Raw genomic sequence first — 15,532 nt, 5'->3', positions numbered from 1 at the left:
CATCTAGGCGATAATTATCTCAAGGGATGACGTACAAGGATCTGGAGTCAAACTAAGTCGACAACTTAGGGTCCCAATGTGTGATGGAGATGGGATGGAATGAATAGATGATTCAATCTATGGAAAACTTGTTGGATGGATACAGTTCATGAGGACAAGTGGGTGCCAGTGCTTGTTCGGCTGCAGGAGGCCACGAGGTTGCTGTGCATGCTGTATTTACAGTAGTATGATGTCTTCAGATGCTGTTGAAGTAGAAATGATACTAGGAGAGATATTCTTGTACAGGTAAAAACCTGTAGATTTTGTAGTATAAGGGGCAGCATCTTCCATCTCGACTCATACGTCAGATTCTTAGTACTAACAATCAAAACAAGCTTCAGCGCTCTACTAGTACTTACCTTGATACTTACGCCCTTCTATTCCTAACAGAGCCAAACATCGAGTCTCCCGCGGGTTGCTATGGCACAAATCTGCTCTATCGGTACTTCGCATATAAATTATTTTCAGTCCTAAGCCTAGTATCAAGTCTCCCATTTACAAGCCTTGCGCCCCCTCGCATACATTCTGTCACGATCACATAACTGTATTTATGTATACAACACTCCCCACCCTATCGCCGGCTCTTCGCAAGTTTCCCTCAACGATATATCACCAGCGAATCCCATCGTGAAACTTGAAGATGCGAATGAGACAGGTCAAATGTACACGAAATCCTAACATGCATCGGAGTCTCAGCTCATTGATGAACTCATTATCGAAGGGCCATGGCCGAATCTCTGGATGCACGCAGACATTCAGAGGCATCTCACATCAAGAACGTCGCTCAGTAAGTCGAAGAGATCGCGTGTTCTGAAGTGCAATGTGGCGAGCTGATCCTTCAGAAGGACCATGACAAGCACGAAGGCGTCTGCGTGTACCACTCAACGGGTGTGGTATGACCACTACATTAAGTATTGTAATCTCAGCGTATGTGTATGCATGACGACTCATCCTCAGTCTTCTGACGAAGTGTTGGTAGACTCACATCTCATAGTGTTCTTCCAAGCCTGCGACCTGCAGTTTCTACTTTGAACAATCCCAAGGTCGCAATCGCAGTCCCAAGCACACATTGTGTAATATCTAGACTACGAAATTCCATACACGCGCCTTAACAATGGCTGTTCTTCATTTTGTCACTGGTGTCAACTCTTTCCCGCCTATACGTCGATATCAAGAGATTTCTTTGCCAGCAGTGCTGAACGCCGTCGTCATTATGTTGCTTTCGCGCAGGAAACGCAGTTACTCAATTTATGTTATCCAGACGATGCGAATAGGCATTCAAACATTCAGCAGTGCTATCGGCCCAGTGTCGATAACATATCCAAACCTCCTCCGTCGCTTCATTACCAAACTCTTCAAATAAACGTTCTTGATGAACTCCTCTCGGCCTGTGAGTTACAACAAAACCATCGTGCTTGACCTATTCCTGCTCTCACCCGCGATGGGACCACAGATCCATACGTGTCTCAAAGGACATTGACGCGTGTCGCGCCACTAGATTTAGGCACCTCCCTCATCAGCTCACGCGATCCCGTAGCCATATTATCTGCATCAGCCGACTCCTTAGCACGGCGAAATGCTATTGCATTCACGAACGAGAGTGCGCGTTCAATGAGGAACTCGACTCTGAAATACACTGTTTACGGCATACAATTGCATGCGTGTTCTTATATCATCGAAGTATGGGCTGTAACATCACGATGTTGCGATGTCACGGTACACACCTCGATGACAGAGGAGGCCAAGCATGTATACTCCTGCTATTCCGATTTTTGTCTTGCGATATCTTCTGGTAATGTTCTTGGCTACAGTTGCCCGCTTGATGGATATGACGCACAGGTGACGTGGCAAGATTCAATGCCAAGCCAATGAGCAGAACTCACGAAAATTCCATACGTGCGTGGAGGGCTCACCTTTCATGAAGGACACTGCATCTGCAAAGCGATTCATGATTATGGGTTACTCTCTTACCTCGACCTTTGCTCTCATTGCTGTGATCTGACCCGGTCTATCGCACGCAGGAGGTTAACCCTGCGCTTGCAGATGCTGAGAGTGTACGTCAAACCATCATGGCGGGGTGCCCATTGGTCTGCTCTGCTTTGGGTAAGTCGTGCACTTGTTGTCACCTTCCCTGTCAGTGTTTGCACGGTCTGCCCACTGTTCTTGAATTGGGACACATGGCAACATGCTCACTTTCGGGCATCCATATGGATAACCTACAACGTGAATTATTAATAACGCTCATCATCTGTTTGTTACACAGGTTCAACCCTTCTCCGAGTTGCAAGTGTCGTAAACCAATGCCGGTATGATATGAATGTTCTGATCTGGTGGTAGTGAGTGGTATCGGCCTGTTAAGCGCACAGTGACCAACTGTTCTTTTTCAGCTCTCTTAATTGGTGCGTGAATATACCTAGCATCCAGCACTCTGCAGCAATTAAGCCCACCATATCCGTATTCATGACGAGTAACTGAGCTGCCAGTTTTCTGCTGTGCCACGACTCCGATTGTCACTGAAGGCGTGAGATGATAGCTATGTAAGTTGAAACGCGCCGAGAGCATGATCCCCAAATCAGCTCCTAACACTTCACAGCCTGTTCTGCATAGTATATGGGCATCTGGAATTAGTAACTACCAAAGAGTGGAGCAAACTGTCACTGCTGAGAGATTTCGACATTTCGACCCGCACGCATTGCCCAATGCTCTTCTGTGATCAGATGCTGAATTTCAAATTCACTCTTATGGGCAAGCTCAGTGCCTGTAGTACTCCCCTGCGTGGTGAGATTTAGTGCCACCATCAGTCCTACGATACGGATATTGATGGGACCTGTGTGGTTTATTTTAATCTCGCACATCGGATTCAAATTTAAGCGTATAAAAGCGGGTTCTAGAGTCTTATCTAGTACGAGCGTGCAATGGTCGCGCCCATAGTCAATACAGGGATTCAGACAGCCAAGGTAGAAATTCCCGAATATATTTTCTAGATGATGTTTATTGATTGCAATTACTCTAGTATTGCAATGGTACGTGGACTTCATACAGCGGTTTACACTATTTTCATCTTGAATATGCGCAGTGGCTGGTCTAGGAGTTTTGGTAGGTCTACAAATCATGGACAATATCCTGTCTTATGCCTTCGTAGATTTTCGATTATTTCTTAATGCTCGGGGCTGAGGTGAGCATTTCTTCATAAAGTTCAACATATCTTCACAAATGTTGCAAGGTTCGATGGACATGGAACAGGCACTGGGACGCTAGTCGTGTTCTTTTCGTGATCTCACGCTACATAGCCTTTGTAGCAGCTGGCATGACTTCATACAGTGAGCAGCTACCGTCCTATCTTCTGGTACGTGACATTAACGAGTGTCTAGCTGCCATTGCTACACGAGCGAACGAAAATGTTAGTGTGTTTTGCTCATGTGGTTGTTGTATGAACTGAAGAACATCGAATTATTATAATAGTGCTCCCGCTTCAGCCAAGCTTCAAATGGTGATCAATATCGAGAACAGTCAGCGTCTTGTCGCTGATGTTTACTGCAGCAATTCACATCATCAGTATTGTAGCTGCTGAAGGTTCGCTCCATATCTGTAGTGTCTTCTGAGCCTGAAATTTATCTCTATTTTTCAAGGTCTTTTGATCATTCGTACATATGCATTCTGGAAACAGAACAAAAAGCTCTTGGCAGTGTTACTGGTCATGGCGGCGGTACGTTTCTCTGGTTTCATGCTCAAACTGGTCGTTTATTGATATCGCAATGTAGATTTGCATAGCGTTAGCTGTTAGTATTACGCAAGTCGTTAATAATCTAGCGGCGCCTGCAAACCCTTCAGGTGGGTCTCCCTTTTTTCTTTCCTTGTCGTATACGACAACTTTGCTTTTCAAGATCCCCCCACAAGCAACTGCACGTTCGAAGCGGGTCGCAGCAGTGCCATTCAATATGGCTTTCTCGTGGCCTTCGAACTGTGTAAGGACATCTCGTTTCCGTCCCATCTTAGCGCAATTTTTCATCCCATCTACAGTACTAATGTCTTTAACGGTGTTCAAGAGATATCAAGATTACAGATATTCCAACAGTCGTCTAGTGAGAACCGTCTTCCAGGGCGGAGTGCGATATATGACCGCCATCATTTGTGCGGTGACCTTTTGTTCAATTTAACATGTTCCATGCTGAAGTCCTTCTTCCAGTTGTTTCTGTGGCCAATATATTGATTATGTCTGTGGTGCCGGTAGGTTGCATGGTTTATCTGCTCATTTCACAAATTTCGTTAATTCGGGTAGGTATCATACGACGAAATGATGGACGTGTACGTGGCAACTCGTTGAGGATGGTCTAATGAAATAACTGATGGATCATGACAGGCCACAACTTGTCCTCCACAGTATGTTAGCATCCCGCGTGCTTTTTAATCTGCGCGAAAGTGATCAGGGAATGGATGGGACAACATTGCAGATGTCGGCATTTCGTCCGGCTTAGTACAATACAAGGAATACCTCACTTGGACTTGATCGATTGTCCTGCAGTCGCAGTATGCCACATCAGAATGTATAAGTAGACTAGCATAAAGATCTCGCCTATCAAGGACAACTGTGATCAAACTGGAGGAGACTATCATGAAGCATGATCGTCTGCTGCTCCATCTGGTTTCCCTGCTCTGTATCTTCCTTTTCCTCTTCTAGGTTTCTCTTCACCTCGTTTTTGGATCCGCCTCTGTCCAGTACTTCTGACAGGACAGAAGTAGCCCCTGACGTCCTCGCAGGAGACGCTCAAGATCTGCCAATGGCACACAACTGTGCCGGATGTTGTGGAACCATATCATTACACTCCACAAGCGAGGCACTTTGCAAAGAGGGGCATGGTGTGTAGATGCCAGCGTCATTGCATATATGTTACGTACTGCGCAGCCAGACAGAACCACGTGTAGTGGCCAGAGCACGGTGAATTAGATGTGCGCAGTTGTCTGAACAAGGTTGAAACGTGAATCAGGCTCGCCAAAGTTATTTGATGTGTATTTTTGTTATGAATTAAATACACAATACATCGAAAGCATATTACAAATGAACAACAAACGACAGCGTCACTGATATCCGAACTCTCATGGTAAAGTAAGTAAAAACACGCCTGCGAAACTTGCTAGCGAAAAAGTAAGAACAAACTTAAAGAGCGCTGAAGCTGGTACTATTAAGAGGGGGTCCAGGGTCACGAAGACAGTACAAGATAGGATGCAGGCGCCGTGAACCTCGAGCCACCCGAAACTCAACTATACTTCGATTATTAAGCGCTATAGATGAGAGTCGTTCGAGAATCGAGTGGAATAGTGGTGAGAACCAGGGACATTCAGACTTATGGTCGATTGAGATTAGAGAACCGACTCGAAAATCGGAGTCAGAATCGAGGCGTCTCCAGAGCCGCTTCAACGATTCTTGTCGATTGTCGATTCTACCCTCTGTCATCCCAGCCCATATTGTCAATATGATATATCATTTTACACTCATTAAAACCCAGCCATGATATATCCCTGGTGTTGGCTTACCACAGGCATCCACAGATGATGTATCACCACAAATGATATACTGTAGAGTTACGACCGTAGCTTCGCGCCCTTTCGGGTGTGACAATGTCACACTTAGCTTCGCAGGTAGTGTTGTGGGCAGAACTATTTTGGGGTAGTTCTGCCGGCAGAATTGGCAGAACTTGGCAGAACCATGTTCTGCCAGCGTGGCAGATGGCAGAATCGAATTTTTTTTGTGTCTGTACTACATTGATGTAAGACCACTTGATAGTAACATTGAGTCAATATTCCAAGTCCCATCTTCATTCACATCATGATCTGTGACCATAATCTCATCCTCTACTGCTGCAGGCACTAATCCCTCGTCAACACACTGCAATTCTGCAAAGTCGAATGCATTCCCTTCTAAAACTTCCCTCCCATCCACATCCCAGTCTGACAGAAACTCTGTGTCAATCATTTTTTCTGCTTTGCGAATATCTTCGAGCCAAGCAAACTCAGCATCAATGTCATCAAGTGAAATTGATTCAGGACCTTCGAGATTGCAGTTGGTGTCACCAGAAACTGCTGCGAGCGGAGGAACAAATGCAAAGTCGGTCTCGAGCTGCTTGGCAACATCTGTATCAATGCCTGGAAGTTTGGTTGTATGCATGTGAGTGTGACGACATCGTGTTGGCTTGCCATCAGCAACATTTTTAAGATGAATATGATAGTGAAGGTTGGCTCATATCTTGCTGAGTGTCTGGAACGTGTTGATGGAGAGGTTGCAGCACTTGACTGACTGCATGCCACCGAGGTCCAAAAACAGGCGTTCAACCTCAGCTGTGTGTGGGACAATGGACAGGATGATAATTGCGAAAGCCTTGAGTGGGTGCATTTCAGAGTTGATTGGGAGATTCTCCCACCAAGCGAGTCCATCTGCTTGGCCCCTGGCAAATGGTGAATGACATAGATTATAAGCTTTCAGGTCCATGACAAGTACGTCAGCCTTCGCTTTACTCCACTTCCACTGAAGGGCAACTTCTAATGCCACTTTGACCATGAATTCGAAAGGGCAGCCACTCGCTGCCTGAGTAACAGCGAGTTTATGACACATTGGGTGGAGGAATAGGGCAAGGGTATGATATTTTGTATTGATTGAGTGAAACCGACAGTTAAAGACTGACTTTGCATGAGTGAAGAAGGTGCTGTCATCGCCATCATCAAGTTGTAGTGTTGACATCTTGTGTGCACAACAAATGAGTTCGAGCATGCACTCTGCAAGGTTGCAGTCTCGATTCTCGATGTTCCCAATGGTGTTGACGATGAACTTTGTTGTCCTCACCATTTGGTCTAAATAGTTCCAGTAGTTTGGAGTATGTATGACAGTCTTGATGACGTCCGCAGCAACAGGTGTTTGACCATTTACCCTCCTCTGGGCTTCAGGACCTAGACAAATATGAGATAATGCATGCCTATATGTAATAAATTAGTTGAATGTTTCAGGAGTGCACTCGTACCATGTACTGATGTTCAAGAACACTAAGACACTGAAGAATAAGAGCATAAAAATGAGTTTCGCAGTTCTGCTTCAGTTTGCGAGTGACACCAAGTTTCTTTGCTTCATCACTCAGTTGCCCACCCCAAAAGTGCGATGAATTAAAGAAGGTAATGATGCGAGTTGTCTTCGAAAGGATTTTCTTCATTGGGCCATGAGAGAAAATCTCACCAAGAAGTGTATTCATGCTATGCAAGAAGCATGCGAAAGTCTGTTCAAAAATAAACTTGATGGCTTGTGAAGAAATTCCTACACTTACGAGCACCCAATAGAACTTAGTTTGAAACTTTTGACGGAATGACTGCATGACAGTCGGATTGTTGGTAGTTGCAGCCACAATTTTTTTCCCATCTCCAATCTCCATTGCTTTCATTGCTTTCTCCAACATGGCCATAAGGTTATCTACTGTTCCTCGCACTCCCATCATATCTTCGAGAGCCAAGATAATGGGGTGTTGTTTTACTTCAGCAGCAAGGGACCCATAGAGACTTCGCCTAAGCTTATCTTCCCATCCATCAAGAAGTAGAGTGAGTAGTCTCCTGCCCTTCAGTCTATCAACTTCTTCCAGTTTGACTCTTGCAGCTTCACTATTGAGAAGGCTGTGAGATAATACATAGCGTGTTGGTGTTGTATACGAGGGCCAAATTTCATTTAAAAATTGGTGAAAATAGAAATCACCACCAGCATAGAATGGTATGTTCGCGTGAATGAAAAACCTATAACGAGATTAGGCCATTGAGTGCGCACTGAATAGTACTAGTACTCACTGAAGAAGTTTAATGTCAGTGCGGGCTTTCTGGTCATCGTTCAATGGATGATCCATGAAACCATCTAGGGTTGTCTTCTTCCGCTTGCGAACAGGGGCAACTGCACCGGACTCAACAACCAATAGGCTTGAAGAAGAAGCATTGCTTCCTTCGTCATCACCTGAAGTCACTGCCACTATCAAAGCCACCTTTCCACCGGCAGGTTTCTTCATAAGGTGTTGCAGTGCCTCGCGACGAGTCTCTTGTGGACAATTGCTGCATTTTACGGCATCCATGAGGTGTATGAAGAGATTATTATTATGTCTGTCGATGCGGGTGTCACAGTGGTTGCAGTTCCACCAATATCTGTTGGACTTTGCGGAAGTAGCATCCCCCCTTTTGAAGTTGTTTTCAATGAGGGAGTTCAGAGGCCGGCCTCCAGACTTAGTAGTCATTGTAGAGAGTTCGTAGCACCTTAATTCACGATACACTACTAATCTAACACTGTATAGTACATACATTACTGCTCCCACGGTTCTGAGTTCTGCCATATTCTGCCCTGGAGGTTCTGCCATCTGCCTGGCAGTGCCAGTTCTGCCCTGCCACGTGGCAGAATGGCAGAGTTCTGCCCACAACACTATTCGCAGGCCCTTGCGATGTGTGACCTATCCAAGTTAGCTTCACCCTGGCAGCTGCAATCCATGTGAGTTTGGCCTTTTCTCAGCATGTCCATCAATTTTGACCCTTCAGAATGAATCTTGTGTCTAACTGTCCGTAGCAATTTTTGGTTTTTGTGTTGGCGATTTTTCCTGTTTTACCGCATGTCACAAAATAGCTTCACTCCCCGAAATTTAGTGTGACCGTCACATCAAATAGGTTCGATTCACTGTGGGGTGGGACATGTGACGAAGTTATGGTCGTAACTCTACAGTATCACCACACCCTAATATACACTGTCGCATTTTGGGCATTTTTGAAACTCAGCTCTTTGTCATTCCAGGCAGTATATTATGACCGCAATTTTGGCTTCCAAAAGCGGAAATTCATAAAACATATACTATTTTGGTCACCTCCTCATTTCAGGCTTCTCCACATTATTCCCACACTCCGCATTTTCGCATTTTTAGCCACCTACTGTGGGAATTGCACCACTACACCCAAAACATCACCTATTTTGGGAATCTCCACAATATCAATTATTCCCACACCCTCCCCACCTCACTGCAGCTTCACCACCACACCACAATAGGTCACTGTGCATATATAAGTAGTAGTGTAGTATATATATGTATAATGTAATGTAATAGACCGCTTTTTTTGTCTATTTGTGTGCCTACTCCTCCTCCAGGGCCCTTTCAACATAGGGTAGGTTATAGAATACTTTCGCATTTTTGCCCTTTTGATAGGAAAGTGTCCTAGGGTATTCAGAACATGTTTATGAGTATATTTGAAGTGATTCTAGTCTTTATTTGGCCCCCTGAAGCGTCCTACATCAATAGATATAGCATCTATCCATGAACACACAAAATATGCTCTAATATTATTATTTCTAGATGGATAGACTTTAAAAAATGATTCCCAGCTTCTATTCAGCAATAGGAACAATGTATTAGGAGCCCAGGACCATAGGATAATACCTTGTTGCACAGTGTACCCCCCTCTCCTGGTGGTTCACCCTCTGTGAAATTTTTTCCTGCAGAATCAGATCTCAAGGAGGGTATGTGGTCTACTCCTAAGCATATTCAGAGTATATCTATCATATAGCTAGCCCAAGACACACACAGGATCCCTCTACAGGAACAAAAACATGACAAACCACATTTTTCACAACTTTGATGTTTCTGACCACTCTACCCTTGCAATAATAATCCAACCTGTTCATATATCACTAGTATAGCATATATACTTGCTTTTGATGACCAAGATCAGCTCAATATAGGCCGGAATTTTGAGATAGTGTATATACTTGCTATTTCTACTGATTAGAGGCCCATACCTTCAAATCATCGAAATTTAATGATCAGACACCTGGAGCACATTCTAAATATATTCTGTATCATGGATCTCAATGTTCAGAAATATCCACCCAGAATTGAAATGTGGGGAAGTGAAATAGATAAGAAATTGAGTGTGGGAAACTTCAAATGCCCAAAACATCGAAAATGGTTGGTTGAGTAGTGATAGGACTTTAATGCTCATCAGCTTACTTTACCACCACATCCCTTCCACATATCTTCCACCCTCAGGGCAAAGGGTAGAATAGGTTCCTTGTGTAGTCTAACACACATACTATTAAAATTTAATAAAATCTTTGACCTCTGTCATATAGAAATGTGACTTTGTATGATATGTGTCAATTATCACATTTCCCACATATGTTCCTTTGCTTCCCTTTCACTCAATACTTGATGGATCTTTCTGAACATTGAGATCCATGATACAGAATATATTTAGAATGTGCTCCAGGTGTCTGATCATTAAATTTCGATGATTTGAAGGTATGGGCCTCTAATCAGTAGAAATAGCAAGTATATACACTATCTCAAAATTCCGGCCTATATTGAGCTGATCTTGGTCATCAAAAGCAAGTATATATGCTATACTAGTGATATATGAACAGGTTGGATTATTATTGCAAGGGTAGAGTGGTCAGAAACATCAAAGTTGTGAAAAATGTGGTTTGTCATGTTTTTGTTCCTGTAGAGGGATCCTGTGTGTGTCTTGGGCTAGCTATATGATAGATATACTCTGAATATGCTTAGGAGTAGACCACATACCCTCCTTGAGATCTGATTCTGCAGGAAAAAATTTCACAGAGGGTGAACCACCAGGAGAGGGGGGTACACTGTGCAACAAGGTATTATCCTATGGTCCTGGGCTCCTAATACATTGTTCCTATTGCTGAATAGAAGCTGGGAATCATTTTTTAAAGTCTATCCATCTAGAAATAATAATATTAGAGCATATTTTGTGTGTTCATGGATAGATGCTATATCTATTGATGTAGGACGCTTCAGGGGGCCAAATAAAGACTAGAATCACTTCAAATATACTCATAAACATGTTCTGAATACCCTAGGACACTTTCCTATCAAAAGGGCAAAAATGCGAAAGTATTCTATAACCTACCCTATGTTGAAAGGGCCCTGGAGGAGGAGTAGGCACACAAATAGACAAAAAAAGCGGTCTATTACATTACATTATACATATATATACTACACTACTACTTATATATGCACAGTGACCTATTGTGGTGTGGTGGTGAAGCTGCAGTGAGGTGGGGAGGGTGTGGGAATAATTGATATTGTGGAGATTCCCAAAATAGGTGATGTTTTGGGTGTAGTGGTGCAATTCCCACAGTAGGTGGCTAAAAATGCGAAAATGCGGAGTGTGGGAATAATGTGGAGAAGCCTGAAATGAGGAGGTGACCAAAATAGTATATGTTTTATGAATTTCCGCTTTTGGAAGCCAAAATTGCGGTCATAATATACTGCCTGGAATGACAAAGAGCTGAGTTTCAAAAATGCCCAAAATGCGGCAGTGTATATTAGGGTGTGGTGATATATCATTTGTGGTGATACATCATCTGTGGATGCCTGTGGTAAGCCAACACCAGGGATATATCATGGTTGGGTGCTGATTGAAGCAACTGATATATCATACCCACAGGATATTGTGGTCATCCAAAAATCAATGACAGAATCAACTGTAGAATTGGTGTGACAATCAACATGTTGGATTCCCTCTAATATAAAACAACATCAATTATTGCTGCTCACACACAAGAATCATATGGACTTTGATATATTTCTGCCCTTTGGTTATAACAGTAAGGCAAGACTGCAGGCCCTTCAAACACCACTGCATTTTGAGCCAGGAAAGGAGATGTTGATTCAAGAAAATGTAGAAGAGACGGTTGAGCTCATCATCCCAGGAATCCTGAGCACATGAAACATGCATGGCCCAGTTTTGACAGGCATAATTGAGAGTGACTGAAGCTGTTCAACTTCATTCCTGAGCTTTGCTTGCAAAATCCACGAAGGCATTCATAGCGCGAATGATGTCCCTATGCAGCAGAGGAGGACCATCTAGTGATGGTGATGCAGAAATGGAATGAGACTGGGGCATCAATGCTAGGAATATTGGCAGCATCAAGAAATCCAGCAAGCTCTTGAGCTGTTGGATAACTTTGAAGGCTGGCAGTGAAGCCAATTCTGGTGCAATGATATGCTTGGCAATTGCTTCCACCATCATCAAGAATTCTTCCATTGTGACCCAGACAGATGCCACAGGAGTGGACTGCCATGCTTGGCCATGTGGCATCTGGAGCCAGGCTTGCCCGGCTGGGGTCTGGAGCCAGTCTTTCCTGCATGTGGTCTGGAGCCAATGTCCTCCTCTCTGTGTCTGCAACCAGGCATGTACACCTGGGATCTGGAGCCAGTCTTGCCCTCCCTGAGTCTGGAGCCAATCCTGTCCTCCCTGAGTCTGGAGCCAGTTTTTCCCTCCCTGAGTTTGGAGCCAGTGCATCCCTCCCTGGGTCTGAACCCAATCTTTCCCACATGCAGCCTGCAGCCACTCTTGCCCTCCCTGGGTCTGAAGCCAGTCTTGCCCTCCCTGGGTCTGCAGCCAGGCTTGTCCTCCCTGGGTCTGCAGCCAGTTGCGCCCCCCCTGGGTCTGTAGCCAGTCTTTCCCATACATGCCCTGAAGCCAGACTTGCCTGTGCAAGGTCTTCAACAAGTCTCGCCCATATGCAGTCTGCAGCCAGGGTTGCATGTTATGGGTCTGCACAGAGGTTGTCTGGCCTGGGATCTGCACCCACGCTTTCTCACCTTGGGTCTGCAGCCACTCTTGCCCACACCTGGTCTGCAGCCATCCCTCTCCTTGGATCTCCAGGAGCCAGTCTTCCCCTCCTTGTGTCTGAAGCCAGGCACGCCTGTCCAGAGTCCCTAGCCAGGATTGCAACTCTGAAGTGCGATCTCCCTGAAGCCATAGCATACAGATAAGAACTGACAGTGGCTCCAATGGTCGAATGAGGAAGGATAATGAGTCTTGTAATCTACGGGGGTCCTTGGGTTGCATAGCTTTGCTTTGCTTCTTCAGTTCTGAGAGTGCACCCAAGAGAGTCATGCTTTCTGGAATATTTTTCATCATCAAGTGAAAAGAGGAATCGGTGAGGAGGAAGTGGGGTGATGGCCTATCATGTTCGCATACTTAAGGGAGGTTGCAATTTGAGGGGTCAGAAACATAGTCGTGAATGGATGGGTGATACATATTTATGGGAAGAGTGCTGTCTGTAGGGATATCCATGACAGACTATAGCTGTATCAGCATTGTCTGCACATCCCTGCCCAAACCAGAGCCAAGAAGTGACAAGATTTGTGAGATGGGAAGAGGGTCTGCAAGCGCAGCAATGATGGACAAGTACATGTAAGCCCACTTGGGGTCAGCACACATGGAGAGGATGTGGTCATATAACTTATGCACCTCTGTGCCTGGTAGCAGCTTGCTCGTGAGCTTGAGCATCAGCTGTGATCGATCATGGGGATCATTGTATTGATCATGGAGATCCTTGTGCCCATTGTCGGCAATAAACTTCATCATTGTAGATGCCACAATGAAACATCTGCCCACTTGGCTCACCAGATCATGGAGATCCTTGTGCCCATTGTCGGCAATAAACTTCATCATTGTAGATGCCACAATGAAACATCTGCCCACTTGGCTCACCAGCTTTGTGAGGTCATCCTCTGATGGCTGAGGGAAATTGGTATAGCGACTTTTCAGCTCTCCAAAGGAATGCCACAAGAAAGTACAGATGTCGTTGTCAACACTATCTAATGAAATGATGCCACCCTCCCCAGAAACTGTCAGGGGTATCTCGTGCACCAATGAGCACACTTTGTCCCTCTGAAATGCTTGAGAGATGTGGGATTCCGTGCGACTCGTGAGCAGAATGTGGGTCATGGGTAGATGAGGGTCATGAAGAGCCCATGCAAGGGAAAGGATAAGATTGGTAAGCTTGGGTTCAAACATGCATTCATCAAGGGCATCAATAACAAATGTCAAAGGCAGGCACTTGTGTAACCTGAGTTGGAGTTTCCAAAGAGGTTGGAGAAAGAGAGCCTCCATCTGGTCAGAGAGAGGCATGTCAGCATCTAGTAGAGTGGGATTGCTGCAAATAGCTCTATTCACGTCACTCTGGATGCTGGGGAAATTGGTGGCAAGCTGGTAGACAAGTGTTGCAAAAAAATACCCAGTGGTATGACGTTCTGTCTTGTCACATGAGAAAAAGAATGTTCCTCGAAGCTGCTTTTCGACATGTGTCTTCTCTGTCACTTTGAGACTTTTCATTGTCTCAGCCACAGTGAATGCAATGGCAGACTTCCCAATGCCTGCCATGCCATGCAGCCAAATGAGTTGACTCTTCTTTGGGTCATCCAGGAATTTGTGGATGGATTTGAGGAGATCTATCTGAGTCCTTTCTAAGCATTTTGGGTGGAGGTGACATTTAGGGGAATCATATTGAGCATCCTTGACAATGACCTGGGACAGCCTCATCCAAGTGTCTTCAACTGTTAAATAGGTCAGTGTGGGAGAGATAAAAGATGGATGGACTGACATTGACCCCCACTCATTCATGAAGGTTGTGATGTGCGTGAATGGACCACTGAAAGTACTAGCTGAGTTCGAGGGTGCCAATGATCCAGTGGGGTTGGTTATCTTGAGATGATGTACGAAAACATGAATCAAAGCTTGTATCCATCACAATCACAAGTTGGGACAAAACTTAAGATGAATGTTTGAAACAATCTGGAAAACCTGCTGGAACCTAGTGCATGCATGGATAGTGGATGACTTCCTGTAGGCAAAATAATTACTTCGTGTGAAAAATTGATGGTCCAATGGGTGAGGTAACTTAGTGTTGTTGTCAAGGTGAGTTCAAAATTTTAGTGTTACCACTGAGACAAATTCAATTGAATCAAGGTGGGAAATTTCAGCAACTTGACACAACTTGGCACTTACAAGTTGTAACAAATTGTGCCTCATTAGACTCGTGAGTTGGTAATGAGCTTGGGAGTGATACAGACTGAAAGTCCAGCCAATGAGAAGCCAGTGATGCTTGTACCACCAATGATGACTATTTGCAAGTAGCTACACAAAAAGCAGACAGAACTAATTACAATCAATTTCCCTTGCATTCATGAGCAACTGATCGAGCTCTCAAAGATTCCCAGTAACCATCAGCTTGTCAACTGCTCTTGGGATTACAGGTCCACATATTGTGTAGTCTTGCCTGTTAGCCACCAGGTCTGCTATAAAATTGAGGTGGTCTTGCTTGTAAACGAACTTCAGAACTTGTAGTGCTTCAAGTGTGGTCAGAGACAGGTTACTGCACCATAGAGTGCAGGTCTCTTTGCTGGATGAAAATATATGCTCAGAAGGCACAGATGAAGCTTGAGCAGGTAGGTCATCCATAGCAACGCGAAATAGAAGTGGGAATGTATGCTCTTTTTGTGACATAACAATTTCTAATCAATGAAGGAACTAGCTTCACACCCATTGTGCCTTTGGCACAGGAAGCAAATGGAGTGCTTCGTGCTCCTTTTTGGCTTCCTGGCCTTGGCTGCATCCTAGCATGTGCAATAAATAATTGATGAAAAATTGAATGAGAGCACAGGGGAATGGGGGAACAGACCAA

General features: G+C 44.6%; 3 protein-coding genes across 3 annotated transcripts; 1 reads left to right on the top strand and 2 right to left on the bottom strand.

Moving 5' to 3' along the window:
* The first annotated feature begins 2,713 nt into the window (after positions 1–2,713).
* On the top strand, positions 2,714–4,623 carry BJ212DRAFT_1468013 (uncharacterized protein). The gene is made up of 15 exons (XM_041338990.1): positions 2,714–2,996; positions 3,053–3,062; positions 3,116–3,135; positions 3,182–3,214; positions 3,263–3,359; positions 3,411–3,439; positions 3,502–3,529; positions 3,580–3,612; positions 3,669–3,745; positions 3,801–3,870; positions 3,924–4,004; positions 4,060–4,170; positions 4,226–4,266; positions 4,319–4,344; positions 4,400–4,623. Exons 1-15 carry the CDS (start codon positions 2,955–2,957, stop codon positions 4,512–4,514), a joined length of 813 nt encoding a protein of 270 aa, XP_041188221.1. The 5' UTR covers positions 2,714–2,954; the 3' UTR covers positions 4,515–4,623.
* A 1,171-nt stretch (positions 4,624–5,794) lies between these two features.
* On the bottom strand, positions 5,795–8,129 carry BJ212DRAFT_1303393 (uncharacterized protein; the record flags this gene model as incomplete). Its single annotated transcript, XM_041333411.1, has 5 exons — positions 5,795–6,180; positions 6,343–6,978; positions 7,259–7,298; positions 7,347–7,803; positions 7,855–8,129. The coding sequence occupies 5 exons, from the start codon at positions 8,127–8,129 to the stop codon at positions 5,795–5,797; spliced, it is 1,794 nt and encodes a 597-aa protein (XP_041188220.1).
* Positions 8,130–13,869: 5,740 nt separating this feature from the next.
* On the bottom strand, positions 13,870–14,454 carry BJ212DRAFT_1281760 (uncharacterized protein; the record flags this gene model as incomplete). The annotated part of the gene is made up of 1 exon (XM_041331640.1): positions 13,870–14,454. A coding segment is annotated over one exon (585 nt), but the record flags the coding sequence as incomplete, so codon positions are not given.
* Between the last annotated feature and the right edge of the window lie 1,078 nt (positions 14,455–15,532).

Source organism: Suillus subaureus (assembly GCF_016647635.1).
Source record: "Suillus subaureus strain MN1 chromosome Unknown BJ212scaffold_42, whole genome shotgun sequence".
NCBI classification, from domain to species: domain Eukaryota; kingdom Fungi; phylum Basidiomycota; class Agaricomycetes; order Boletales; family Suillaceae; genus Suillus; species Suillus subaureus.
Note: the sequence above shows the minus strand (reverse complement) of the source record. Positions and strands in the feature narration are given on the sequence as shown.

What these genes read in the sequence shown, in the direction of transcription:
- BJ212DRAFT_1468013 (XM_041338990.1), top strand. Translation starts at nt 2,955, where the DNA reads ATGGTCGCGCCCATAGTCAATACAGGGATTCAGACAGCCAAG. An exon ending in AGCTGGCATGACTTCATACA is followed by an intron (nt 3,360 to 3,410) that starts GTGAGCAGCTAC and finishes ACGAGTGTCTAG; the next exon opens with CTGCCATTGCTACACGAGCG. An exon ending in ATATATGACCGCCATCATTT is followed by an intron (nt 4,171 to 4,225) that starts GTGCGGTGACCT and finishes TCCTTCTTCCAG; the next exon opens with TTGTTTCTGTGGCCAATATA.